The following is a 26,833-nucleotide window of genomic DNA, read 5'->3' as shown; positions in this document are numbered from 1 at the left end:
TCAAAACAAAGCCAGAGCGGGGAATGATCAGAGATGCCCCGGGGGAGGTGTCTAATCTCACGAACCGCTGGCGACTGCGCCGCAGGCATCAGGAAGTAATCCAGTCTAGACAGACTCCCATGGGCCCCAGAATGGAAAGTGTATTGAAGCTGAGTAGGATGCAGAAGTCTCCAGCAATCCACCAAGCCGAATGTATCCAGAAACCCACCTAGCCATTGTTGGGCCAAAGGGGTGTCCCTAGGGGGGGTGACGATCATGTAGACCGGAGAGCACAGAATTAAAGTCACCTGCTATGAAGAGAGTACTATCAGGGAGGTCCAACAACACACGGCCCAAATCGGAAAAGGTAGAGGTCTGCAGACCGGGGGGCACATAAACGGCAAACAAGGAAAGGGTTCGACCTTCATAGCGACCCACGAGGACGGCATAACGCCCGCGATCATCAAGGATCACATCATCGATAGCTAGGGGGAGGGAAGCTCGAACAAGGATACCCACCCCCCTGGAACCCGTGGTAAACCCCGAATGTGCGGCGAGGCGGTAGCCCCACCTATTCATTGCACGACACGTATTGCCTACCAAATGAGTCTCCTGTAGAAAAACAATATCCGGAGACAAACGTCGTATACAGCGCAACACCACACCCCGCTTAATACGATCCCCCAGACCATTAACATTCCACGAAATAAACCTCAACCCGCTACCCCCCACCCCACACATCAACGCCGCAACCCCCCTCCAATGAGCATGACATCAAAAGCACCTTTAGCAAGATAAATTCGCCTTGAGAACACAACACACAAACATCAAACTTCCCATCCACCCACCCCCCAACAATCGAGGAAACACCCCCCACCCTGCACCCCTGCAAGAAGCCAAAAAGCCACCCCAACATGCAGTGTGCCTGTCGCCCAAGAACCCCCATTCTACAAAAAGACCCCGGAGGAGGAAAGGCTCTGACCCACCCGCCACCCCAACAAGAAAAATAACGAGGAAAACACTCAGACAGCAGAGGCACTTAGGCAAAGAATCCCAAATAAAGTTACTGTACACGAGGACCCGGGCATAAACAAATAGTTCAGCTCTCTACACCACCCTCAGCACCACCCGGGTGGGCGGCGGACTCAGCCGCAGGAGGTCGGTCCGGCAGGGAGGCCAGCCAGTCATTCACAGAATCAGGCCGATCAAAGAAAAGGGTTCGTTCATTGTACTCAACTCGCAGCCTGGTCGGAAAAAGCATAGCGTATCGCAGTCCCATGTCCCGGAGACGCTTCTTGACTCCATGGAAACCCATACGCTGTTTCTGCACCTGTTGTGAAAAGTCCGGGTAAAAGTTCACCGTGGCATTCTCAAAGGCCACCGGGCCCTTCACACGTGATGCCTGCAGGATAGCGTCCCGATCCCTATAGTGGAAGAGTTTCGCAACAATAGGCCTCGGTGGGGCGCCAGGCTTCCCTGGCCTCCCGAAACACGATGGGCACGCTCCACTGCGAAGAACTTACTCAGCCCAGACGGAGAGAGGTAGTTCTGGATCAGGTCCTCAACCAGGAGATCAACAGAGTGCGGTTCTGGATTCTCCGGAACGCCAACCACACGTACATTACAGCGACGTGCCCTGTTCTCAAAGTCCTCCAAGCGCCGGGTCATGAAATCGTTCACCCTACGGAGATTGCCAATCTCTGTCTGTATCTCCGAGACGTCTGCCGTGAGGCTGGATGACTTGAGATCCAATGACTTCACCTTCTCATTGGTTTTAGATAGGTCGGCCCGAATCAAGTTCACATCAATGGCCACGGTGTCGATTTTGTGGGCCAAAGCTTCATATTGTTGACCTATCGTTTCCTTCATGCCAGAAATGGCGCCCATGATGTCCTGCAGGGACGGTTCCGTCGATGCGTCCACGATGTGGTCAACCGCACTTGAGCCAGGCAGGGCGGTTCCGGGGGACCCCTTCGCATGGGTGTAATGGTCCATAACGTTAGACTGGACCGGGCCCCCACGCAGGGGCGTCTTGGTCTTTCGTGTCTCTCGGTCCCCTCTGCCCGCCATGTCGGAAACCGCGTCACCAGGAGAGTCACTCGACCCGATGGAAATGGCCACAGGAAAGCAGGGCGTCGGGACCAAAAGCCCGCTGCAAGGGTACCACTAGGAAAGGACCAGCCTGAAAGGAGGATAAGCCGGCCAAAGGCCCGACAGCCGTACCGTGCGTCGGAACTAGCCCAGGCCAGACTCCCCCACCAGATGTCTCAGTCTGAGGCAGAATCAAAACCGAAACTTAAGAGGGGGACCCACAAGTCCAATCCCCCTGCCGTTGTTGTTCAACTCCAAGACGGCCAGAGAGCCTCACCCAGTCCCGGGCACACCCCGAGGGCGGACACCGAAAGTTCGAATCGCCGTATCTTCGGCGCCCCGGGTCCAAATCAACTTCCAAAAATCACAGGAAGATCAGCCCAGCGTCCTCTACATAAATCCTCGTGAAAAATCAGGATATGTTCAGGATATCATGCCGGGAGTGGCGGGGGTCCGGAGAGCGCTGTGCTCACGCGGCCATCACGGATGCCCGCCAAGCTCCTCCTCCGGTACTTAGGTGCTTTACATGATGAGGGGCACTTAGCAGCGACAGCCAGGCGCCATGTAGTAGCAATATCTTTCTTCGCCCTAACCAGAGACAGGAGGGATCCCACCAATAGCTTCACAGTTAGGAAGGCTTTAAAGGGTTGGCAGCGCATCCAAGGGTCAGCACCGGATTCAAGACGTGCAATAGGAGTGGAGTTGCTAACATCCTTACTGGGGACACTGGATACTGTTTGCAACACAAAGGCGGAAGCTCTGCTATTCAGGGCGGCCTTTTCATTAGCCTTTTATGGTGCTTTTCGCATAAGGGAACTGGGGGCCCTGAAAAAAGCAGGATATAAAAGGGGGTCTGCAGTTAGACCACGCAAAAATTCAAGGCTGCACATTGTTGATATCCATTAGGAAGTTCAAAACTGACCAAGAGGCCCGTGTTGAGGGGTTAGTACTGCATCAGGCACATGGTAGTCCTTGCTGTCCACAAGTAGAGGCGTTCTTAAGGCATAGATCTAATACAAGGGGGGGACACTATTAATCCATGCGGATGGTACCCCGCTCACCAGGTTTCAGTTCAAAAGAGTCATGGATATGGCAGTGTTACAAGCAGGTTTGGATCCTAGTTGCTTTGGAACTCTTTCTTTTAGAATATGGGCTGCCACAGAGGCAACAGCAAGAGGTTTGCACAGCAGCAATGTTAAAAGAATTGGGAGGTGGTCCTCCAATTGTTACAAATGCTATGTGCGGCTGCACATGTTGTGAGTGGGACGTTAGCAAAGTACTGATGCATGTTTTTTTTCTGCTTATCTCTACAATTTCTCAAACCTGTCACGCAGGGGGGAAACCGGCGACGGCCCATCAGCAACTACCACCAAAGCAAAGACATGCACCAACAACGGAACCTGGACCACATGTTGTTTGGATTATAGGCCATTCATATGTGAGATGTTTGAAGGCATTTTTCTTTTCAGGGAATTACAGTAACAGAGCTGAGCAGGCTGGTTTTAGGGTCTCACTACATGGAAAGGGGGGTCTTTGTTGGAATCAGTTTAGGGGTTTTGTACAGGACCTACTGAGCAAGGGGGGGCCTCGCCCTAGTATCATTATCGAACACCTGAGAGGGAATGATCTGGTGAAACTGGGTAGAAGAGGGCTAGTAGAATCCATAATCACAGAAGTGGGTTGGTTAGCTAAAACATGCCAGGGATGCACATTAGCATGGTCCCAGGTGGTACCTAGATGTCAATGGAGGGGGGGGGGGTCTGTGAGGGCACTGAACCCCTCAGTAAGAAGGATCAATAACAAAATATGGAGGTTGTTTAGGTCTCCTCAGTTACAGACGATTGCTCACGGGTGCATCCGGGGGGATCCGTGCTTCTTAAAAGACGGTGTCCACTTATCAAAGGTACGTAATGCAATCCTCTCAGAGAATTTGCTGGCATTGTTAGGGGGTTTCAGAACCAGTGCATTACCTTCCTAGTTAGCATAGTGGGGGGGCCAGATAGTTGGGCAACTATGCTGGCCTGTGGCAGTAAGGTCATGATTAATGAGCAGTAAATTTAAGGTCCTTAGAGGGCGGCCCCATTCTTAAATGGAGTCGCCCAAGGGGGAGGGACAAGTGTCCCTCCTAGAACTCCAGGGGCAGTTACAACCTTTTTGACTGGATGGGTGCGGGGGAGTGAGGAGTTTTCCTAGGCTCGTTGGCCACCCCGCACGTGCAGAATGGCGCCAGTAAAGGGCGCAGAACTGCAAGGGCCCCTTATGGAGATAGTATACAGAGCGTATGGGGGTAACTGGGGGGGGAGTACCCTCACTGTGAACGGGCCCTCTGTGCATGTGCACTCCGGCTGGAGGTCGGGCTTAATTGATAAGGATCTGACACCAGTTATTGACCTTGCCGTAGGCCCAAATATGGATACGCAGAAAAGTAATTGCCATTATGATTATTGATGATGATATGTTTAGATTCGGATAGGAATAACTTGTATTAGAGTCATGTTAAGGTTAGCCATCTGACATCTGTATCTATCAATGTAATCAATGTCAATTGTATGTTTTCTGCGTAATTTTTGTAAATGTTTTTATTAATTGTTTAATTGTTTTGTTAATAAATACGGCCGGGGGTTATCTACGACCCCCTTTTCCAAAGAAACTCTTGTTCTTGATGTTATGTGGGTCTTGACAAGGGAGGAGGGGATATAGGGAGTACCAGGCCATACTCCTCTTGGCTAACGTCTGTGCCGGGCTATTTATTTTTCCCATAGCTACCAGGACGCCTATTTATTTTTCCCGTAGCAACCAGGACGCCGTTTCAGTAAGCGAGACGAAGGAAAATGCTATTTCTACTTTTTAATTACAATTGTCATGGAGTGGGGTTGTGATGCAGAATACAGTGTCGGGATATTTCACTGTATTGAAAGAAAGCGCATGGTTCATAAATGCGAACTACTCGCCCCTTCACCTTCTTTCTACTCCTCACAATGTTTGAATCACAGCCCATTAAAGAGGACAAGTAGGATGGGGAGCTAAGTTTGGGTTAGCCGCCCAGGGCACTATCTGAGAAAAGACCAGCTCTGATCACCACACACCATCATGCAACAGTACATACCTGGGAAGAACATTTAATAGGCCTACAACACAGTTCAAAACTGACACTAGTACAAATGCAATGCAATAGATTTTGCTGTTACAACAGAGTGAGCTATTGCCATTTTGCATTACACCATTTGATTAATGCTTCACAAAGGGAAAAAACCCCAATTACATTTACAATGCCAAAAGCTCAAAATAATGTCATTGCAAGACCTATCGCATTGTAAATGCTTGTTTAAGGAGCTGTGCAGGACCAAAGAATTTAGGAAACCATCAATACCACTTTTTCAACATTGCCCATGTTTCCTGGAAACAACAAATCACATGATTACCAATTAACCTTAGCCATTCCCCATCCTGTAACTTTGTTATTTAACCCAGCAATATTCCAAGATAGAACAAATTACTATAGAATTTTTCGTTTGGCTGGGGGACAGCATAAATCTGCATATCATTTATCAACTGACAGTGTCTGCGTAATCTTCAGTCTGACCTACCCAGGACACGGCATCTGCTCTTACTTGCTAGAGTCAAGCCCACTCTTGGCTGTTATCCTTACTAACTCCTCTTTTGTTGGAAATCCTTCCGATGTATGGGTGATCATCCTAGTCTGGTCAAGCTACCAATGGCAAAGCCATCCTCGCAGGGTGCCACCTCCATAGCAGATTACGACCATTTATGTAGAGGTTAGTGTACAAATTGAGACTTTTTCACATCATTACTCAATTAACGATTATGCACTAGTGATTTATTGATCTGTAGCATAAGTGGCTGACATGGCAGGACATCTATGCCCATAATATTCAAGTCATCCAGATGATTTGGAATAAGGTTACTTATATTAAATAATGTGAACTCCACTTTCATGTGCTGATTTTTTCCACTTATTGCTGAATATTTTTCAAAGATCACTCTTTTCCTATTTTGTGACTTTATTAGTTATATTTTTTAGGCAATGCCAGCATGACAAGAGGCGTGACCTATTCAGATGATTGGATTTGCTAATATCGAAGAATAAGTCAACAACCTCACAATGACATGTTAAAAATTATTCTACTGTTGTATGAACATCGAGGGTAGCTCAGAGAATACGTAACATTTCTTAGACACCACGGCCTTCCCCATAGCAAATGATGATGCTAATGGGTATAGAGTTTGTGCTGGAATTTCCGGTTCCAGAGGTGGTTTAAGGCAGTTGTTCTGGGTAGCTGTGCCGCCTACAGGGTTTGTGTTTACACAAATAATATAAGGCTTAACCTCCTTAGGTATCAGCAGATCTTTCCTTCTCTTATAGAGACTTTTTTGCATTTTGCACTACCTAGACCTTTGTGTCTGTTATTTATTGAGTCCTTGGTGCTTCCTTCTGTTTCGAGCAGTCTTTTTTTGTCAACCATTGTGCTTGATTTTGTGTTTTAAGATAGAGTAGTCTGGAACAGCCACTGGGGGATCATTAACTTTAAGATTTTTACTATCAGTCCCCTGATCTGATGGCCAACTCGTGGCTTCTTCAATTTCAAGCATAGGCTCATCAATTGTTTGATTTATTTGCCCTTGTCTGAAAACAATTTCCTTACAGGAAAAGGCAGGAGGTTCTCGTTCTTGCGAAGTCTATCGCAAGTAAATTATGGTGTGTCAACTAAATATTCACAACACGGCGGTACCATGCGACAGTCTCCAGATACCGTGTCAAATGACCGCGTTAAAATCAACGCGACGCCGCAAAAATGCGAAACACAAATGCAAAAAAAGTTGCGATGAGGCCAATTGTGATTCAAAAATCTGCAAAAACCAGCGGCAGGCCTGCAATTCACACGTCAGGTGGGAAAAATCACCATAGAAGTAGAAAAATAACAGACATCCATTGTGCTTTGCCGTTGTTTGGCATTTGTTTGTTGCCGGAGCAAGTACGGAGGACAACCAGAACCCCACAAGCCCTCCGGAGGACCTGCCTGGGACCTCAGGGTCAGGGAAGGCCAAGGAGAAGAAGAATCATGATAACGGAGGAGGTAGAACACCACCAACAACTGTTCGTCACCTCCACTGTGACATTGGCAACAAAAAATGGACTATGGCAGTCCATCGTGGACAAGGTGAATGCAGTGGGCGTGCTGAAGAGGACAATGGAAGAGGTCAAGAGGCGGTGGAATGATGTCAAGCGCAAAACCAAGCTGAAACTCACCAACAACCGGAAGGCAGCAATGGAGACTGGAGGTGGGAGTCCTGCGCCACAGGAGAAGCTGGACGATATGGAGGAAATGACGTCCATAGTCATCAGTGGGGAGACGGTGGCAGGAGTTGGGGGACCGGACACTGCACAACACGACCGGACACAACAGCACCAGGGACTGGGGGGACGGGGGAGATGGGCACAATGGCATCCATGTACAATTGACTATAGCACACCTGCGAACAAACAATGCCCCAGACCCCCAACTCCCTCCAAGAGACCAATGTACCCAAGTATGCAACATCTCAGCACTGCATGAGCACAGAAGTCAAAGGCACACCGCATGATTGGGACAAGGGGCAGCAAAATCAGAGCTGCAGGGGCGACTCCCCCGAAATGCAGCACACACAGATAACATGCAGAGCACATCAACATTGACAACAATGTGGTACAAACCGCAACACGTCCACAACAGAACACAGGACACAACTGGTGCTGCTTGTGTGCAGAAACTGGCAAATAACATTTGGCATAGTAGGGAAATGGGAGTTGATAACCTACAAGTACAAATGCACATCAGTTATGTTGTCGAAATGTCCACTGACCCCTATCAAATATGCAGCTCCTCCCAAACAGCCACAATGTATACAGTCATGCAGTCTGTATGAAAACATGTACAATGCCACTACATACATGTAAACACATTGTTAAACTGCATCTCCCCTTCACATTGCAGAGGGAGAATCAACACCTGCTACAGAGCAGCCCGAAACTCTATTCTCTGATGCCGAAGAGGACCACCACAGCTTCGACTCCGACGCCCTCCAAGAGTTCATTGACAGCCTCCGCACCCTACCTCCAGGAGCAGGGCAGCACAGCTAATAAGAGGAGACCCCACCCCCTGCACAGACCACACAGCAGGCAGCACCCACCACCACGGCTGCCTCCTAGGACCCCCATGGAGAACACATGGCCTTCCAACGCCGTGTGTCGGGGTGCCAGGAGAAGCTGGCTGAACAGGTGCGGGTGGGGTTCGACTGCATGGCAGCCAAACTAGATGCCATACGTGGGTGTCTAAGTCCCATCAGGTGCCACTCACGGTGCCTAACGGACACCCACAGTCTGCTCCAAGCTCTCCAACGGGCCATGGCTGACATCGCAGAAACTAGAACAACTGTCCAGTCAGAGTAGCTCCAGCGATGTCACACGGGAGTTTGGACACATGCGGAGGTTAATGGAGACCATTGAGCGGACGCAGGCGGAAAAAGGGGCTGCCACGGCTGCACATCAGCGAGAGGTAGCTGGGTCCCTCAATGACCTCAAGATCATCCTTATGGCATTCCTGCCACAAGGCCCAGCGCTGATGCATGCTGCTGCTACCACTCCATCCACATCTCCGCCCCTGAAGTGTCAGTGCCACACAGTTAGGCAGACATTCCAACTCCGGCCCCTGAGGTGTCACCGCCACACAGTGCGGGAGAAAGGCCACCACCACCCACACGTGAGGCACCTGAAATAGCAGAGGACGAAGATACTGATGATTCTGCCTTAGTGGTAAGAAATACGCAGTAGGATTAATTTCCGCCATATGTCCTGTTTCGGCTTGGTTCTGGCCTCTGCATCATCAACTTCCACTGTCCCCCGATACACTCTACGACACTCACCTTGGACCTCGACATGGACTGCCATATTCTGTTTGTTCGCCAATGAAACAGCAATCAGACTGCGGACTGAACACTTCCTCTTCCTTTGGACTTGTCATTCCCTGAAGGACTCTGGCTGGCCCTCCACGGGCCAACATTGTAATGTGGGGGTTGCATGGCCCTGTACTGCTCCAGATGCAACACTACACTGAATGCGCATTAAACATTCATGATCACACAGATGTGTCATGTCTATGGTCTTTCAAGTGTGGAAGTATGGATGAATGTAGGCTCAGTGAATTCCTCTTACGTCCATGTGGCTCATGTCGTCGAACTTGGGTCACAGGGTGACACATTGCCGAATGCGGTCCGGGTGGCGCAGACACAACAACAGGGACACACTCCTTAGTTATTTCCTTGTCCAGCCCAGTACGGAACCACGCCCAGAGTCATTGTTCAGACCCTTACGCTGGACTGGCATTTGCCAGGCCAGCTCACTCCGCTTACGCGGGGGATGACAATGCAACATGTCCCAGGTCTTCCCTGTAGTGATCTGCTGGTCACAGGTCTAGTTGTCAGCATGCCACAGCCACTCCCTCACGGCTGGTGTACACCCACATCACACCCATCCAGCACACATTTCACAGGACATGTGACCCTGCCAATAAAAAGGGCCGGGCTCACGCGCTCAATGCCATTTCCACTCTCTATCTGGGTGTATCCGTGTGGTCTTCAAGTAGGCATGAGGGCCTAGGGCCCTGCTACATCACTTTACCCCTGCCCGGAGATGACATGCTGTCGTCCGCACCACGATAATCAATCATACAGGGTCCATGACTTGCAGGCACCGGATACACTGCGGCCGGCACAGGCACACCGCCACGGGACTGTGACTTTCGGTGCACTGAGGTAGGGGCACCTTAAGTGCTGAGCGGGTGTGCAGCCTACGATGATGCCCCATCCTGGCAGTCCGGACTGCTCAGGATTTGTGTGCCCTCCTGGACTGCAGTGTAGGGCAGAGCGGGCTTACCACCACGTTGCGTCGCCTCCCGGTTCACAGTTAGTGGCACTTCAAGGGCTGATGTGCAGGTGTGCAGCCTGCGATGATGCTGGGTGCACTGGTATGTCCTCTGCCATGGCGGAATCAAGACCCAGAATCAAATGTGAGACCTGGTGGTCCACGGATCGGGGCTGCATGATGTGGAGGGTGCCATGTCCACGGGCCCGGGCTTGCACTGGCCCATGGTTGGCCCTCATTGTGTCATGCCGGTGGCGGAAGGTGAGCAGTGAGGCCTGGGTGCGGAGGGGCGGTCATGCAACGGTGGGCAGCAGGAGGGGCTCGGGTGCAGCTACCTGGGTGCGCAGGGGCTGGCATGCACCGCTGGGTGGCGGGAGGGGCTGGGGTGCACCTGCCTGGGTGCGCAGGGGCGGACAGGTGAAGAAGATGTGTGCCATTGTATGTACCATTTATGTATCTGGACTCTGTTTCAGAGGGACCTGGTGAACTGCACTACATACCGGCACGTGGTTGGAGACACACCGGGGGCAGCAGGTGAGCAGTGAGGCCTGGGTGCGCAGTGTCTGCACTCTTTCTCCCTGTCCCTCTCTTCTTTTCTCTGTGTCTCTCCTTCCACCTCTTTCCGTCTTCCTCTCTCTCTTTCCGTCTTCCTCTCTCCCTCTCTTTCCGTCTTCCTCTCCCCCTCCCCCTCTTTCCATCTTTCTCTCACTCTCCCTCTTTCCGTCTTCCTCTCTCTCCCTTTCTTTCCGTCTTCCTCTCTCCCTCTCTTTCCGTCTTCCTCTCTCCCTCCCTCTCTTTCCGTCTTCCTCTCTCTCTCCCTCTCTTTCCGTCTTCCTCTCTCTCTCCCTCTTTCCGTCTTCCTGTCTCCCTCTCTTTCCATCTTCCTCTCTCTCTCCCTCTTTCCGTCTTCCTCTCTCTCTCCCTCTCTTTCTGTCTTCCTGTCTCCCTCTCTTTTCGTCTTCCTCTCTCTCTTCCTCTCTTTCCGTCTTCCTCTCTCTCCCTCTCTGTCTTCTTCTCTCTCACCCTCTCTTTCTGTCTTTCTCTCTCTCACCCTCTCTTTCTCTCTCTCTGTATCTCTCTCTCTCCCCTTCACTCTCTCTCTGTCCTTTGATGGCTGCATGACACACCTTCTCATCTGGATTTTTGTCTTGCAGGCAATGTCCTACAGATTGTCCCGAGGAGAACCGCCATGAGGCTTCATTGATGTTCTTTTGATTTTATCTGTTATTTCGAAGGTGACTGTGTGATGCTCCTTTTTGTGACGACATTCATGTTACATGTGATTTTGCAACATCATTCTGATTTTTTTAACATGATTTTGTGGAGTCGTGGGAGGGTGGTGGCGGTGGGTGTTGTGGCTCTCTTGGGTGTCCGGCATACATGATCAGTGGCTCCATGGCATCTGTTGCCCTTCAGGTGTGGCTCTGGCCTGGGCTCCCTTTTGTGGTGCAGGCTGTCGTCCGACTTTACACCAGGTCAGAGCAGGTGTTAATTTCCTGCTGCAAAAGCACCTTATTTCATTTTTTGGAATCTTATCGCCTATCTAGCCGGTCATTGAGAATGTTGCGGAGTGGTGTTGTGGTGGCTTTTGGCATGGGAATGTCTACTCTGCATCTCATTAGCGATAGTTACGGGGGTCATCTGTGGCGGTGTTTTTTGCGGCTGCTATCGCAGGTAAACTGGTGATATGGGCTGCTATCACCAGCTTGTGAATGGGGCAATACAATTATCGCCACTTTAGCTGCGATAAAGTGCTGTTAACTTGGTGATACATCCTTGAGAATATGCCCCTTTGTTTCTCACTTTCTGTCGATGTATGCACATGTATGCTAGCTACTTGTGGCTGCTCCATCGAATATTTGCACTTATTAATGTTACCAACTGGCATAGCACGCTTAATCCCTGTGTGTGAGTTGGGTCATTGGCTATAATCTGCCCAGTTGATTGCCTCAGAAAAAAATTACGTTTGCCTCTGATTTTAATACAATAGATTCTTCAGTAACCATTGGTTGAGATGGCGACGATGAGAAGACTGATCTCAGTCTGCAATTGATTGATTTCTCCCCCTTCCATAAGGAGGTAAAGCATTCTCTCAGTTAGCCAGTAGAAAACAGTGCCTTGAGGCCATTTGCTTATCACCAGGCTTCTGTCATTTAATTCTTGACAACCACTATCCTGAGAAACTTTGAGATGAGGGCACTTAGATCGTGAGATCAACGTATGGTTAGATTTATATTAGGGGAAATAGAAACCAATAGCCCATGACCTGACGCCCGGGGCAAACTTCTCTAGAACATCTCTGAGGTGGTTGGCAGAGTATTCACCAGAGAATTCTTATGCACACTGTGTTGGTTCAGCCCCTCAAATCTAGGTTCCTTGCGTTGTCTCAAATCGATGCATGCACTGCTTGAAGAGCTTGACCGGGGTATAGCTTCTTGTGCAGTCAGAGTGCCAAGTAATTACAGACAGCTTAAAGATTGAAATCAGCAGATACAAACATTACTATTTGACAAGGGGAACCAGATATCGACCGCTGCAGGGTCCTTCTGCACTTGCTGCCAAAAGCAGCACTGGAGCTGCCTTCTCGATGCAGCAAACAGCATCGCAAACACGCGAAACCCAGAACCTTCCCTCCCACTTCCCTCCACAGATCAAGCACCCTACTTCTGGCTTCTCTCAGGCCAGATATGGCGCCCAATAAAGTGGGGCCATTGGAGAGGGAGTACAGCAATATGGAGCAGGCTGCAGCAGCAACCAGGCCAAAAGTGATATTGGGAAGCTCTATGAATGGAGAAAAGAGCTGGTTGCAGATTGCACACTAGTCTAAAAGACCAGGTCCTCTTCCTGGTGATGTGTAGATTTCCTTGGCTAGGAGTGCCAACAGAGCAAGGGTTCACAATCCCTGAGTTGCGTGACTATGCTCAGCCACCTCTGCAGCTTACCTCACGTTCCAGGATTTAGTGCTACTGCTTACTTGCCTGTTGTAGGAAAGTAGGATCTGCTTCTTATGGTTACCCCCACTTTTTGCTTGATGTTCTACTGTTTTTGACTAGTCTTACTGGAATCCTGCTAATCAGGACCCCATTCTATCTGCTTTCTCCCTAAACTGTTATGTCAAGTACTTAGTTACACTTCAAATTGGATACTGGGGTACACTTGGGTACCATATACTAGGGACTGACAATTGTACCCAGGGCACAGGTACCCCAGAGGCCTCCCATGGGCTGAAGCATGTATTATGCCACTCATGAGAGGCCATGCAAAATGCAATTGCAGCCAATGTAAGTTGGTGCATGCACCACTTACTTAGATATAGTAAACCTATATCTTAAGGGTCATTACACTTGCTTGGCTCTGTCAAGTCCTGCTATAGGGTTCACTTATAGGATTTAGGTGAGAGGGTGCCACTGCATGAGCAGGACACCCCTGCAGCCTACGGAGTCCATTCTCCTGGGCTGTTAGTGCTGCAGCCATTTGCGACATATGGCATTATGCAACCGCGTGATGACCAACTCTAAAACGGCTCAAAGTAACCCTATTGTGTTTGGTGTCAAACATTGTGGAACCAGCCTTCTAGTCCCGGGCAGCCCAAAATGGTTGCTGCGGAACAGAGACACATTTCTGCCCTCCTGCTGCAGAGCCAAGCTCGAGCAGAGGAAGGGAGAACAATACACTAAATCCTGTCTGGGAGGTAGGCATCCTGTCTTAGGGAGGTGTGACCATTAGGCCTGGGTGGGTGTGCTTGCCAGCGGCCAAAAGTCTGCATGAGGGGCACATTTAGTGTCCCTGTGCATATTCCAGTTGAAACCAGTCCTAGGAGTCGTTGGCTCCTGCTCTGGTGCGAAACTGGACAAAGGACATGGGAGTAACCTTCCCACTGTCCAGACCCTACCCTGAATCTGTCCGACCCTCTCCCGTAGGTACAAAAGGGCTTACCTGGCTGCAGGACCCTAGATTCGACGTGGACAAGATTCTGATCAAGAAACCACTGAACCTCGAATGTCTGGACACTCTTGACTTTGATGGACTTCGTTTGGGCCTGACTTTGTCTACATCTCAGTCTGATGCATTGTCTGGGCACGTGCAGCATACAGGCTCTGTGCAGGACCTGTGGAGCATCAAGGACAGCCAAAGATATCTCCTTTAGGGGGAAGGAGTCACTCCCCTGCTTTTGAAGCCACCGTAACGCAACTGACCGGTCTGCAGAACTTGAGCTCCTGCAGAATCCGAAGGCTTCAGCAACACAGGAGGTGGGATCCACGTCCCACGAGGTCAGAGCTGTCCTCTAACCGAGTTTGAGCTCAGAATCCCTCGTGGGGGCTGTAATATCCGAGCCCCTGTGCACTGTTGCAAGTGCATATGCTTGTTGGCGTTTCCCGAACAAGTGCATTAGGCTACGAATAGCCCCAACATCTGGCACTATTTTCTACAAAGAACTTCGGCATCTCCGCTCGGAGTGCTCTGCAAGCTGTCGTTTTGTTAAATCCATTGAGGTCATCACGCAGCCTGTGCGTCTCCTTGAGGGTCAACTCAGCTTTTCTTGGGCTCCCCTGGTTGCTCCAGGCCTGCCCTGACTCCCCTTGCTGTGGTGAGTCTCCTGGACCTTGCTAGTCCAGACCGTAACTTTCCTTGACCTTCTTCATGGGTTAATGTTGCCAAGGCTTGTTGGTGCTCCCGCCGGACACCGACCCCTCAGCACTCAACATCCTTGGTGGGACAGCTCGTATCCAGCTCCTGGTCATCCTCGAATGCTCCTGGTCCCCGTGGCTGCAGATTGAAGGTCTCCATCAACACACCTGAAGCACCCGACATCGGTGGGCATTCGACTACCGAGACCCTGGTCATTCCTGAGAGATCCAGACTCTGTCCCCTCTGCTTTCAGGTTCCTTTCATCAAGAATCTACCTCTGGGTTCCATCTGACACTTTTCTTCTTTTAAGTAGTGGCCTTTCCTTGAAGTCCTCCATTCAGATTGATGGTGGTTTCCGACACCACTTCAGCCCTATGCACCCGCTTCCCTGAGATATGTAACTCTGGTACTACAGTATCCCCGGGTGGGATGGCTCTTCAATCTCCTACCACCAAAGGGCTTGCTTGATGGGGGGGCAGAGCAGCAGATGGGGGGGGGGGGGCCGAGGAAAGGCCCCCCCCCCCATCTGCTGCTCATGGTTGGCTTCTCTGGCCTACAAATTCTACAACAGCATGAAGCTAGGCTTGGACAGATTGACTGGAACACTGAATATTATTCTCCTTTGTAATAATCATTTTCCATCTTCCTACTTCCTATCCTCTATTTCCTTCTATATCTTTCTTATATATATTCACTACCTACCCATTTTCTATGCTACTTTTAATACCACCCACTTCTTGACAGATTTATTTAAACACCCTTTAAGGCATTTCCTCTCACTCTGACTCTTAACCTTTATCTTTCTGTTGTTATCCTCTGAGGCGGAAGCCGGAAGACTGTATTTACATCTGTTTTTAAAAAACTGCACCATTTTCTCCTGTGTTAGAATTGAGGCGGAAGCCGGAGGACTGTATTTTCATCTGTTTTTAAAAACTGCACCATTTTCACTTGTGTTAGAATTGAGGCGGAAGCCGGAGGACTGTATTTACATCTGTTTTTAAAAACTGCACCATTTTCACTTGTGCTAGAATTGAGGCGGAAGCCGGAGGACTGTATTTTCATCTGTTTTAAAAAACTGCACCATTTTCACCTGTGTTAGATCTGAGGCGGAAGCCGGAGGACTGTATTTTCATCTGTTTTTAAAAACTGCACCATTTTCACTTGTGTTAGAATTTTAAAGACCTTAGAACTCACCTGCTTGGAAACGCTGACCTGAACGCGCCCTCACAGACCCCCCCGACCACCCCTGACACAGCGACCCCAGCGCTGAATCAGGAAACGCCCAAGGCGGTAGCCACGCCCACTGCGAGGCCACGCCCACCCCCAGAGACTACAAATGTGCCGGCCATACCAGCGCAGCGGGAGCGCCGTTTGCGTGCCGAAGGCGCGCCTAAGGCAAGCCCGTCTGCGCCCGTCTGCGCACGACCGGGCCTAGGGCCACTACCCCTGCCGGATACAGCTGCCCCTAAGGTAAGATACTCACGTCGGGAGTTACTAAGTCTCAGACCCCCCACCCCCTCTTGTAAATACACTCACGACCTAAATGGACCCTTCATCCGCTGTACCCTCTGCAAGCCAGTACAACGCAAATTACTTATAAAACCTCACAAGCCTGCTGCCCTGATACTGGCCTCACTTAACTGCCGTTCGCTCCCCAAACATGCGACGCAGATCAACCACCTCATTGAAGACCAAAAGATTGATATCCTCTTCCTCACGGAAACATGGCTCGCCCCACACTCTGAGGCAGACATGGTGCTAGCAACGCCTCCAGGCTTCCTCATTCAGTCCCTACCCCGCCCCCTAGGCCGAGGTGGCGGTGTCGCCATCATCCACCGGGACCACCTTCTTTGCAAATCTGAGGATGCACAGATCCCTGACTCTGAAAGCCTGCAATTCACAATCAAACTAGACTCGACCAACACTCTGACAGGAGTCCTTGTCTACCGCCCTCCCGGGCATCCAGGCCCTTTCGCGAGCGCTCTCCTGGACACTGTAGCAACCCTGGCCCACTCCATATCGAATTTCCTGATAATAGGAGATCTTAACATCCATCTCGAAGACCCTGCCGACCAGACAGCAGCTGACCTGATCGCTGATCTGGCAGCTCTTGACATCCACCTCCTTAATTCCGGACCCACTCATACCAAGGGTCACCTGCTGGACCCAGTGTTCACTAACACTCCATCGATGCAAGTGAAGGATTCCTCCCCCTTACCCTGGACAGACCATTTCCTAATTTCCTTCCTACTGCCAGGTTTCTTCAGGAAACCTCAAAAACCGCCCACCTACATCAGGGACAGGACCTGGTCCAGACTTCCTACCGAAGAGTGGGCCAGCATTCTTAAAAACACCAGCCCGGCACGCGCAGACGATCCGGCTGTCGCTGACAGCAATTTCAGAGAGTGGATCACCACCTCCCTGGACTCCGTACTCCCACTAAGAACTAGGGAGGATAAAAACGGAAAACCTGGGTCCGCCCCGTGGTATACCACTGACCTCCGACTCCTCCGTAAAAACTGCAAAAGAGCCGAACGGCTTTGGAGGAAAGACTGGCAGCACTCCAGCAAGGATGCATACCACAATACAGTCAGACTCTACAAAGATGCCATCAGGCACGCCAAAGCCTCCCACTATGACACGCGGATTACAGAATCTTCTAATTCAGCCAGGGAATCCTTCATAATCGTAAAGGAGCTGCTCAAAGTACCCCATTCACCGTCCTCCAGTGTCCCATCGGTGGACCGAAGTAATGACCTAGCCACGTACTTCAACGATAAAATCGCCCATATACTAGCTTCCCTCCCCCCTCCCGGGCCCACCAGCCACTTGGACAATCCGACACCCCCCAGTCAAACCGAAAGTCATCCTCGTCCTCAACTTGAGACATTCAGGCCAGTAACATGTCTGGAAGTCGAGCGAACCATGACCAAAATGAGAAGTGGTTCACCACTTGATGCGGCTCCCATCAGATTCCTCAAAACCGTTGCCCCAGTCATCGTTCCCACGGTCACGGAGCTCATTAATAGCTCACTTACCCAGGGATCTGTCCCTGCCAGCTGGAAGAGCGCAGTGGTAAAAGCACTCCTTAAAAAACCTCAGCTCGATCCAGCAGACATGGGAAACTATCGACCAATTTCTCTACTACCGGCAATCAGCAAGCTAGCTGAGAAACTGGTCAACAGACAATTGTCCCAGTTCTTTGAAACAAACAACATCTTACGGGAATCCCAAACTGGTTTCCGCCCGGGCCATGGCACAGATACTGCCCTCCTCGCCGTCATCGAGGAGGCAAGGCGCATACTGGATTCAGGAGGGTCAGTGGCAGTGATCCTCCTGGATCTCAGCGCAGCCTTCGACACAGTCAACCACCGTATCCTCCTCCATCGGCTCGCGGCAGCAGGGATCACCGGGACGGCACTTAGTTGGACAGAATCCTTCCTCACCGGACGCACGTTCCAGGTATGGGACGGCATCTACCACTCAGCCACCCTCCCCCTCACAAGCGGGGTCCCTCAGGGATCTTTCCTGAGCCCGACGCTGTTTAACGCATATATGGCTCCCCTGGAAGACGTGGTGACACCATTTAACATAAAAATGGTAAGCTACGCTGATGACACTCAACTGGTCGTCTCTCTATCCCAACTAGCCGACCACCCAGAGAAACTGGCGAACTGCCTTACCCAAATACACAGCTGGATGAGTGATTCATCACTAAAATTGAATGGGTCTAAGACCGAAGTGATGCTCCTGGGAAAACAATGGGAAACCATCCCCCCAACAGTCTGGCCCGACGTATTCGGAGAAATCCCCTCCCCGAAGCGTGAAATCAAAACCCTTGGAGTATGGCTCGAACCGGAGCTCACCATGAAGACGCAAGCGGCCAAAACTGCTGGCACCTGTTTTGGGCTCATGCGCACCACCCGTAAGATCCTCCCATTACTACCTCCTCCCTCTAGGAAACTTCTCATCCAGGGGCTAGTTTTGTCCCGTCTTGACTACAGCAATATGGTCTACCTGGGCGCTCCAGAGGCCACCCTGACTAGACTACAGCGGACACAGAACGCTGCGGCCCGTCTGCTCACGAACCTTCCTTCGAGAGTGTCAGCAAAACCAGCCCTCAAGGCCTTGCACTGGCTCCCTGTTCGCCAAAGGGTGGAATTCAAAGCCATGTGTACAACACACAAACTTATCAACGGATCTGGCCCTACTATCCTCAGCAGCCTGGTCACCCCCTACAAAGCATCCATATCCCTCCGTTCAGACAGTGAGCACCTGGCCAACGTCCCCAAATTCAAAAGGACCCGCACCGGAGGCCGACGATTCTCGGTGCAAGCGGCCGTGAGATGGAATTCCCTCCCACGCACCCTCAGACTGGAAGCCAGCTACCTGACCTTTCGCAAAAAACTGAAAACGCACCTATTCCCGAAATAACTGTTCCTCCTCCCTCCCTCTCCTTACAGGATAAACAATCTCCTTACAGCGCGGGGATGCCCTTGGGTCACCAGGCGCTATACAAATCGCTAAAATAAAATAAAAAAAATAAAAAATACACTAAAACTTCAACCGCACTTTCCCCATAGAATTGTACGGGGCATGCAGTTGTGTTCCCACACTGCACCCGTCCTCCGTGGAGTCCCTACTTACTCAACTTGGGTGGTTCCTTAGTGTCTAGGGTATGTAGAATCGCCGGGACCCCGTCTTGACTCGAGTCGTTGTTCTTATACCACTATTTTATCAGATTGTTTGGTCTACCCCTGGAGCCCACTGTTTATTAGTGCTACTTACGATTGTTTCTGTGCTACAGTATTGTGTGCTTAGAGAATATCTTTGTGTAGAAGATACTGTGTCATACTAAAGAGTGTTATAAACATATGTATTTATTAATATAACTACTGTATGGTTCTCCTTTCATGTAACCAATACTATAAGGTTGCATTCTGGTAAAACAAGCTGCTTAACATTACTTCAAGACTAAGCCTGAAGGCTGCTCTCAGAAAGCTATCCACATGGTAGCTGTGAAGGTTATCTTTGACCTCTTGAATCACCGTAAGGGTTGTTTGGACTGGTACAGGGTGCCCACTTTAATTATAAGACAGCATATATCAGGCCAACTTCTCACACCTGTGTTTTACTGATGCCATTTACCGCCCAGCAGATAGTCCCGGCAATGTCCATCACGTCCTGCGCCTACAATGGTGACGCACAGGGGGATGTCAAATCCCCTGAGTACAAGATGACAGGAGCACAATACCCCCCATTTCAAGCATGTGTGCATCATGCCCATCATTCAACTTAGTCTCAATTACACTTCTAATACTTGCCAATTTGCATTACTTTTAAAAGAAGTAAGACCCACTCGTTTTGCAAAAACGTAGCTTTTTGCTACCCTGGGCAAAAGCATGTCAAATCTATTTTATCAGTCATGAAGTCCACAAGGACTTAGGCAGGTTTCTTCTGGTTTCGTACTATACTCCACTACAGGCAGTGTCCATGTCGGCAGCAAGAAAAAGTGGAAGCGAATGGCAGTCTCTAATGAAAAGTCAGGGTACCTGCATTTAATTTTTTACAATTTCAAGCAGCGAGATGTACCTGCTTTTCAGGATACAGGCAAGAGTTTACAATGAACTACACATTGCATAGGACACATACTTCAGCACTGGGATTAAGAGGGTGGTATTAACCACAGCAAAGGGGGGCATTTTAGAGTACATAAAACACTCAATGTGATCCACTGATTATTTGGGGATGAATTTCAAGATGTCTAGATGGTATCTCCTTGTCGATATTGTAGGTCGGTGTATCAACGTTGCCAGGATTTCAACCTGTGGTCTTCTGACCATTGATCACAGACAAAAGGAAGAAAGTTTGTGTTAAACACTACATGCTAAAACCTGAGACCCATACAATGAGCACCATTAAATCTAATAAATAGTAACAATTGAAATTTACAATTACAAATTAGCAAAACTACAGTACAACGTACTATATCTAGAACACATGTGTATTATTACACAATAAAATACCATGTGACATAATGCTACAGTTAACTACCATTTTACCACTAACTACCACAATTGTAATGGCCATTATTGAAAACTGGTGATCAGGCTTGCTAAGGACTTTCTAGGTTCAGTTAAATCACAAATGAAATGGGGCCTCATGTTCACTGAAGTGTTACATGTCTTTCATAATTAACACACCAATATAAAGGAAATCAAATTTATCTTGCATACCTTTAAGTTATAAATCTAAACATTTTAAATTGCTTTATTATATAGTTGACTACTACAATCTGCGGTAACAAATGGAACAAAATGGAGCTCATCAATACATGTTTTATTGCAACTTGTTACAGCAGCACTTATTACAAAAAATTCATTAACCATGATTTGGAATGATCTTTTGAAAGTACCATAGTACAAATTGAACATAGGAAAATTCCATTTGGACAAAAGTAAGTATGAAAGAGAGGGAGATTAATGAAGAATGAATGAAAGATGAACTAACAACGGGACAGGCATTATAAGTAAAGTGAATAGAACATGTTTACAGGATGTTATGTATACATATAAGTACACACATCATTAACATAAATTTAAAAAAAATCTAAGAACTTCATCTTACATAATTGATTGGAAATCCTCAATTCTCCTGTTGAACTAAAGACAGAAATGTCTGCTTCTTACTTGTGATTAAGCCTCTTGTTTTATAGGGTATTCAAATCTTTGACATAAGAATCTCAATTGTGATCCCTCAAATTAGAGCAGCAACTTAGCCAGTGATGCCATAAATCTGCTTTTGACTTGCTGGATCTGTACATTTGGGTACATTATTTTTCTACTTAACAGAACATTTTAAACTCAAGTCATCTTCGAGGATGTGTAGCTGGCATGTTACTTCTTACCACTTGCATTTTTGCAGATGCGCTTTCCTTTTTGACATAATGTAAATTAAATCAAAACAGGAATTTGACTGTATATCCTTTCTTTTAGAGTGAGTATTTGAGGCGATTTTCATGAATACACTTCTTCAGCCTTATTCAGATCTGTACCCCCAACTACACTTTCCCACAATCCAGATTCATTTTTTTTGTATGTTCTAGGCTTCTTGTCTGGGAACAGGAAGTTTTGTGGTTCCGGGTTGTTTTTTAAAAACATCATGGTAGACCTCATGTGAGCAACGAAATGTGGTGGTTCGGCCAGTGGCGACGTGGAAAGGTTCTGCAATAGAGAGGAATTGGTAAGACAATGTAAGTTAATATATCTTTTCAATAGTTATTCACCAACACATCTAGCTAGTTATTTACCAACACATCTAGCATCTTCATACACAAATATTTCTAGTGTACACTCTTAAGTGTCGAGGTAAAAGCGGCGTCTGAAAAACTACTTGGCACATATATGAATTTTATTCTGGTGAATACTGGGAACAGTCCGAAACCCAGTGAGAGGGATTCTATGATTAAAGAACTAGATACGTGATCAACCTAGATACTCCTAGAACTCTAACAGGAGACCTGGAGGGTTCACATTGTAACTGAGGTAGTTGAAGCTTGAGATCTTGATGGATAATGGCTCAACATTTACAATTGACACAGTAGATTTAAATTCCACTAACTAGCTGACCATGCAGCCAAGAAAGATCCCAGAGGTGTGCACATCTCATATCTGCATCAGTCAACAGCGCTCGCAAACACCTCACTTACGCCACATGCTTTCATCTTGTGGGGAATAAAGAATAGCACAGCATTCCCTTTGATCATGAGAACACCAAGGTGAACAGAACATCAGGAAGTGAAACAACTGTGTCTTGTAATTGTGACCAAGATTGTAGTTGCACATCAGACATACCCGCAATACTGTATAATATTAATATGGTTTATTTAAAGAATTTTTTTTTCCCCAGTGAACTCAAACACGCTAACACCACCTTGTATGCGGTGTTGGTTGTTTTTACAAACTATTGGCACTCTTAACATATCCAGTGATGCACCTTCCCAAAAACAATCACTAAATTCATACTAGTGGCATCTTTAAATGAGGTACACAGCTGGATTTAAAAATAAAGCATAGTTGATTCAATGAACTTTTTGCTAAAATGCTAGAATTATTAATGTTTGATATGCATTTAACAAAGATTCTCCATACGCTGACAAGTATGTCAGTATTGCTTTCTAGTATGCCATCGAAAGATTTAGGGCCATATTTATGAGAGGTTTGCATAACAATTGCACCATATGCAAGCCTCTAAGTCAGATTTATGAACCTATGATGTCTTAAAAAATCTGGAGTAGGGCAACGCAGTGCAAATTGTTGCTTTGCCTTACTCCGCGCATGTGATATGTTCCATGGGTGTTGCAGTGGGTGTTCCAAAGCAACATTAATGGTTTGTGACGTATTCACAGATTTACAAGGACATGTAAACCTGGCAATGTGGCAAAATCTTACGGCTCCCTTGGTGAGGCAGAACGAGGAGAAAGTTCTTTATTATTCCTCGTTTTTTCCTCTTACTACGTGTGCTGCATTCTGCAGCACACGTAGAAAGACGAAAAAGCCTCTCAGGATTGTTTTTTGTGCAGGAAGGTGTCCCACGCTGAGGGTCATTATGCTCACAAACATTCTTCTTTTTGATAAGTTTTGATCCATGTATTTAGACTGTCTTTGGACAACTAGTTAAATGCCCTTACACCTCACTTGCATTTTCTTTTCCTAAATTCCTCTCTTGCTTGCATTGTTTAGAACAACTATAATGGCTTAATTGAAATATATGTGTTATAATGAAGCTAATGAATGCCATCAATATAAATAGTGCATTTGGAGAAGTTCCCAAGTGAATATAAATGAGCAAGGACAGAGAACACCTAGATTTAATTCTTTCAATACAGTTCAGATTTTATCCTTTTCAATGAAGGGTTGGTTATCCTCTTCTCATGATGTAAAAAATGTTTAGAGTAGGAGTACTCAGCAGTCTATATATGCAGAAACCAAATTAGGGGATAGAACTTCATATGTTAAGTTAGAAACTCTTAATGCACACCTGCCTCTTGGGGATAAACCATACAGGGGTACATTCTGTGCGTAACTGTTGCTGCTGAAAAGCTAAGTGTTGATTTATTTATTGCCGCAACCATGGGATTGCTTTATTCCATTGACTAGAACAGCCGTAATATTGAGGCTTTTTGTGAAATAAAAGTGAAGTAGTGAGTCCAACAAACAACATGAATATAAGTGTTACATTTGAAGTAACTCACTATTGAATATAAATGGGTACATTTAATGTCAAAAATGTTTAAAATGCACTTAACGTCTTAGGTACTAGCCATCAATTTTGTTTATCTGTATACAGACAGCTATGTTAGCAACTCCTAATAATCAGTGCCTGTTGGAGACAAACCATAAAGAGTCAGAGTTCTAATGTAATTGTTTCTGTCCTTTTATGTTGCAGAAACTATGTTTTCATTTAAGATTCATCGACACAATTATACCCTTAATAAGCTGATGAACATAACCATGAGATTTTTTTTATTCATTACTAAGAGAAATTGCTTGTTTTTTACCCTAATTACATTTAAAACTTGCTCCCTAAGAGAAGCAGACTTTACATAACAGTCTTAAGCACACAACGCCTTTACCACACAGATAAGTACCACACAGGTATTTGTACCTTATCCAAGCACGCCTTTATCTGGCAAGTAAGTATTTTTATTTTTTATTTAAAATGTTTAGGGATAGGTAGAGGTAAACTAAGGCAAGGGTAATTTGGGGGTTGAAGGGTGGGTAGTGAGAAAGGGAGGTAAGGGTAATGTTAGGGTTAAGGGGTAGGTAGTGCTAAAAGGAGGTAAGAGTAATTTGGTTATGGGAGGGGTAGTGGCAAAGAGATTTAAGGATAATTTTGGTGTTTAGGTGTAGGCAGTGGTAAAGTGGGGTAGGATAATTTAAGGGTTATGAGTGAGTAGTGCAAAGAGGAGGTAAGGGATATTTCAGGGATATGGGGTAGGCAGCTGGATAGGGAGGCAGGGGTAACTTTAGGGTTTAGGGGTGGGCAGTGGTAAAGGGAGGCAAGGGTAATATTTGGGTTTAGGGGCTGTGTAGTGGTATTGGGAGGTTAGTAGTAAATTGATATGCTTACCATATGTGGTAAAGGCTGCGTGCAAAAGGAATCAATAGTAATTGCATGCGTTGTAAAATCATGTATTTCCTCTCAAACTCTCAACAATACTACTATTAGATTACTGCCCCCTTATACTTATCCACCTATTTTCTTCAGCTACACAGCATGATGTTGATTGACTCTCCACTTAGTTCACCTATCTGAGGTACTTTCTCACATATGTCCAGGACATATGTATATACATTGCCTAATTATCTATGAGTTACAAAGTTTTCTGGGAATCAAGTAGTTAAACATTACATTTTCTGTAATAACTGCCTTGTGCAAAACTCATTCTCATATATTTAATGCCTGCTATTGAGTATATGCATTTTAGTATTTAAATACTACTGGGAACTTTTTATTACAATACTATTTTCCCTTCAGTATAGCATTTATTAAGTGTATACTCTAAATGTTTCTTTATCCATAGAAGAAAGAGATCTTTATGTCTTAACTACTTTCAAGAATTGGAAAAACATAACTTATAAAATCAGTGATGCTCCCCTCTATATTCAGGACATTAGATTTTGAATATTATGTGCAATTTAAGAGAAGTATATTAAAATGATTCACATGCGCTTCAGTATTATACCAATGACAAAAAATCTATAACTTTTCTATTGAACGCAATTAATAACATTCAGAATTTGTGTACATTCATGAAATCGTATATAGTTTTTTTTTTTTAACTTTATTTTTAAGATTTATATTATTACAGTTACTGTGATGCACATGGCTCGCCAAGCAAGTAGGTCCTCCTGTAATTTCTCATCTCTCCGGCTGTGCTGCATATGTGGTTCTTCGGCTAGGGACCTTTCTCTTACGTCTCTGAGCCATGTGTCCCATCCAGTGATAGCCACCCTGTGCCTAGCCAGCACCAACATCAATTGCAATAATCTATAGGACAGCTTTCGTTTCGTTGGCCTGGGGACCAGCGCCAGCAGGCAGTGCAAAGGTGTCAGTGTGATGCGAAGGCCCGTAGTGGCAGATATGTGAACTACAACGCTCGCCCAAAAGCACTTGATTATCGGGCAGTCCCAAGCCAAGTGCAGGAAACCCGCCCCCTCTGCGCTGCATCTGGGACAACTCTCCCCCTGTCTGCGGAATAACGCTTCAATAAGATCGGAGTAAGGTAGGTGCGGTGTAGGAAGTTAAAATGTATTAATTTAAAACGTGCGTTACAAGAGACCTTCCGTGTGAGAGCCCCTATGCGCTTACACCGCCCCTGGTCCAGTGGCGTACCCAAATCCGCTTCCCAGGCCGCTGGCACCGGCGGGGCCGAGTCCGGTCGCATAGCTGCATATAGTAGGGAAATAAGCCTGCGTCCTCTGCCACAGGGCAGAAGAATATTCAAGGTGTGAGTCATTGGGGGCGCCTCCGGATACTGAGCCCAAAATGACCGCACTGGATCGCGCAGACCCTGATAGTGTAGATACTGCCCTCTCCCAAGGCCTCTTCCACTTGTTCATAAGTTAGAAAGGTTTCGGTGGGGTATAGGTCGGCAAGGGATTCATAGCCCCCCTCACGCCAGGCCCGGAAGGACACATGTTGTTCCATTCTGTCTTTAGTTCAACAGGAGTATTGAGGATTTTCAATCAATTATGTAAGATGAAGTTCTTTGATTTTCTTTAAATTTATGTTAGTGATGTATACATAACATCCTGTAAACATGTTCTATTCACTTTACTTATAATGCCCAGGAATAAAGCCGCAGTGGTCTGGATGGACCAAGTGCGCCATATGCAGTGCCAGACAGGTGGCCAATAGCATGGTCAAAATTTTCACATCTGTATTGATCATAGTGATCGGGCGATACGAAGAATAGTCGAGTCTGTCCCTCCCTGGATTAAGGATCATGCAAATTTCCCCCGTGTCATGTTCTGTGGGAGAGATTCGCTCTCAAATACCTCGACAAATACCTGTAAGAGGAGACGAGACAGTGTTCCGACGAACTCTTGATAAAATTCCGGTGGGAACCCATTACTCCCCGGCGACTTCGCGCGCGGCAGGTGAGCCAGAGCTGCCCGCACCTCACCCAACGTTAGTGTCACATCTAGGTCC

The 26,833-nt window shown here is 47.4% G+C and overlaps 1 protein-coding gene across 2 annotated transcripts in view; it reads right to left on the bottom strand.

Moving 5' to 3' along the window:
• Positions 1–20,935: 20,935 nt before the first annotated feature.
• NTAN1 (N-terminal asparagine amidase) overlaps positions 20,936–26,833 on the bottom strand; it is a 279,397-nt gene continuing 273,499 nt past the window's right edge. For both annotated transcript variants that reach the window (XM_078663196.1, XM_078663197.1), the window contains one exon: positions 20,936–21,840. In XM_078663196.1, coding sequence (XP_078519322.1) covers positions 21,634–21,840 — 207 coding nt within the window. In that variant the 3' untranslated portion in view covers positions 20,936–21,633. The remainder of the gene's footprint in view (positions 21,841–26,833) is intronic.

The sequence above is a fragment of the Lissotriton helveticus genome, chromosome 10, assembly GCF_964261635.1.
Source record: "Lissotriton helveticus chromosome 10, aLisHel1.1, whole genome shotgun sequence".
In the NCBI taxonomy this organism is placed as follows: Eukaryota; Metazoa; Chordata; class Amphibia; order Caudata; family Salamandridae; genus Lissotriton; species Lissotriton helveticus.
The sequence above is the reverse complement of the archived record's forward strand: the minus strand, read 5'-3'. Positions and strand labels throughout refer to the sequence as shown.